We start from the raw sequence: 3,450 nt of genomic DNA on the forward strand, positions 1-3,450 counted from the left end.
TTACATTGAAAATTTCTTTCTCAGTTTTCAACTTTTTAAAAAGAATATAATTTTTAGTCTTATATAAGAATTTAATTTTCCTTTTTGCCTCAAGAATAATCACTGTACTTTGTAAACACTGAAAGAATTTAGGACTATGTTAGGCAATTTTAGCAAGTATATTTTAATTAGGAAGACTTTATGCACTACAGAAAACTATACATCAGACCTCCTTTAAATTCATAGCCTTCATTTATAATTTCTTGGCATGCTACACCTGTCAAAAATATTTGCTTGCACATTATTGTTTATCTTCCACGTCATAATTTCTTCTCCAAATTTATAATTGCAAACTCAATTACTGAAAGAAATTCATGTTATTTCAGAAAAGTTGTGTTTTATTACCTTTCTACAAATATCATTATGTCTTTAATACTTATTTATAATCAATATAATTACAGATTGAGAAATTAGTAAAGAATTGTTCAAATTAAACTGGGTTTGACTATCAGTGTTATGCTACACAGCTTCCATATATGAATACACTGAGCAAAAGTTTACATAAAAAGACAGGAAGCAAGCTGAGCCTTAGCGTCTCAGGCCTGTAATCCTAACTACTCAGGATGCTGAGGTCTGAGGATCTCAGTTCAAAGCTAGCCTGGAAAGGGAAGGTCATGAGATGATATCTCCAATTAGCCACTAGAGAAGCAGAAATGGCACTGTTGCTCAATGTGGTAGAGGACTAGCCTCAAGCAAAAAAGCTCAGGGATATTGTTCAGGTGCTGAGTTCAAGCACCATGACTGACAAAAAAAAAAAAAAAAAAAAAAAAAAAAGCTCCATTCTGAAATTGTAAAACATCTAAAAAAAGGAATGAACTTTACATACCATATGAAGACATTATTTTGATTAACTCTTAAATAGTTGTAAAAAGAAGTTCCATTTAACAAAACACACAATGAATACAATATCTCTTGGTCAATATCACTCCTTTTTAAATTTATTTAAATGTTTATAAGCTAAATCTACCTTTCACATGAAAACATGAATCCTTCATAAAGATCTTATTTTTATTTCATATTTAAGCTGTGCTACTAGGAAAACAGCTTTGTATTAAAGTTACTTTTGTGAGTTATAATCTGTAATTAAAAGTTTTATGAAAAGCACTTGAAGATATTGAATACAATGTGCCATGGAGAATAATATGCTAACTTCACTACATGCTCAGCATGCCTAAAATGCAAATTTGGAGACATCATATAGTTTGATGTCAATATGTACAAATATTACTGGGTATTTAAACGTTTGAAAGAAATTAGACTATTTTTGTCAGATATAACAAGCACAATGAATGTGAAAGAAATACAGCCATGTATGTCATTCTTAATAGACATAGTGTTCTCTCACAAAAGATATCAACATTAGTACTAGCCTTTACCTCTGCCTGTGTATTTCAATTTAGGCCATGGAAAGTGGAAATTGCAGTACAGAGATGGATTTTATACTTGTTGGTCTTTTCCAATATGGACATATGAATAGTTTTCTATTTGCTGTCATCGCCATCCTCTTCTCTGTGGCTCTGGTGGGAAATATCACACTGATCCACCTCATTCGAGTGGACTCCAAACTCCACACTCCTATGTACTTTCTCCTCAGCCAGCTCTCCACCATCGACATGATGTACATCTCCACCACTGTACCCAAGATGGCAGCTAACTTTCTCTCCAATACCAAGACAGTTTCATTTGTGGGCTGTGAGATTCAAGCCTTTGTGTTCCTCAGCCTTGGAGCCTCTGAGGCCCTTCTTCTGGGTTTCATGTCTTATGATAGATACATAGCCATCTGTCATCCTTTGCGGTATCCTGTGCTCATGAGCTGGAGGATCTGTTGGTTCATGGTCACCTGTGCATGGAGCAGCAGTTCTATCAATGCTTTAGTGCACACAGTCTATGTGTTTCAGCTTCCATTCTGCAGATCCAGAGTCATTAATCACTTCTTCTGTGAAGTTCCTTCTATTCTGCCATTAGTGTGTCAGGACACATCCCAGTATGAGTACACAGTTCTCTTGAGTGGCCTAATAATTTTGCTGTTCCCTTTCATGGCCATTCTAGCTTCCTATGCTCGGGTACTTGTTGTTGTGTTCCAGATGCGCTCAGGTAAAGGACAGACAAAAGCTCTTTCCACTTGTTCCTCCCATCTCATTGTGGCAAGCATGTTCTATGTAACTACTCTGTCTACCTACACCCAGCCACACAGGTTACATTCCCCTTCCCGGGACAAGGTGGTGGCAGTGTTTTACTCCATCGTCACCCCTCTTTTGAACCCGTTTATCTATAGCTTGAGAAATAAGGAGGTTCTGGGGGCCATGAAGAGACAATTAGACTCACACACATTAGTATAGAATTATGGTCTTAAGAATCTCTCATTGATCGGGAATTCACAAAAGAAGTTTTCCTGAAGACTCCCTGGGAAAATGTAAAGACAGACATTTGGAATAGAAACCTGAGAAACAATATGTTTATCAATCGTCTTGTGAAGAAATACTAGGCTGCTTTGTCACATGAATCTTATCTTTTTGGATACCTTCAGTGTATACTGTAAGAATTAAAATCTACTCAAACATTTACCATGAATGTACTTCATCCCTTACAGAGAAAAATGTAGATTTCTCATTGTGACTTTAAGTCAACGAATTGTTTAGCAATTCAACTTTCATACCATTTTAATCAATGTTAATATAAGAATAAACAAAAATACATTTTCAGAAATCTGTTTAAACTTTGTAAAAAATAATACTCAGAAGCAATACAGGATATGTTGAAGAAGTCTCATAAAATTAAATATTTCTTGTGAAGCCTATTTTTTTTGTATTGTAATGTTTTTATTCTTGAAAATTTATCAAATGCATTTTAAAGGGCACTTGCATAACCAATTGACTATAAAACTTCAACATAACCTCTTCCCCCCTTTATTTTGGTAGAATGTTGTACTTATAACTTTTAAATTGGCAAATATGCAATTATATATATGTTTAATGTATATATAGTAATGTAAATATGATGCCTTTGAATCATGCATACATTAAAAATTGTTTCTATTAAGCAAATAAACATAAACCACCACACATAATTTTCTTTTGTGATGAGAGCATTAATACTCTCCATTTATTAATTTTTACATGTAAAATACATTATTATATCACTAAATTTGACAATAGATACCTTGACTCTTGTCTTATAAATTTTACATCTTTTGACCATATCATCAAAACCTGTCCCAGCTCATAACATTAATCAACATTGTAGTCTGTTTCTTACATTTAACAACCAAATGGTTGAAGCCTTTGGTTTAATTAGGTATGAGTTCCTAATTTAATATTATGTTTTGAACCATTTGTTTTTATGTTAAATTTGGCAGTGTTTACAAGGAAGAAAAATACAAATTTAAATTGTAAGAAATAAAAGAAAATAAGA

General features: G+C 33.4%; 1 protein-coding gene across 1 annotated transcript; it reads left to right on the forward strand.

Moving 5' to 3' along the window:
* Nucleotides 1–1,442: 1,442 nt before the first annotated feature.
* On the forward strand, nucleotides 1,443–2,378 carry Or2ak2 (olfactory receptor family 2 subfamily AK member 2). Its single transcript, XM_070033997.1, has one exon. The coding sequence runs from the start codon at nucleotides 1,443–1,445 to the stop codon at nucleotides 2,376–2,378; it is 936 nt and encodes a 311-aa protein (XP_069890098.1).
* Nucleotides 2,379–3,450: the final 1,072 nt, after the last annotated feature.

This window comes from Dipodomys merriami, unplaced genomic scaffold (genome assembly GCF_024711535.1).
Source record: "Dipodomys merriami isolate MVZ:Mamm:240054 unplaced genomic scaffold, mDipMer1.0.p SCAF_24, whole genome shotgun sequence".
NCBI classification, from domain to species: domain Eukaryota; kingdom Metazoa; phylum Chordata; class Mammalia; order Rodentia; family Heteromyidae; genus Dipodomys; species Dipodomys merriami.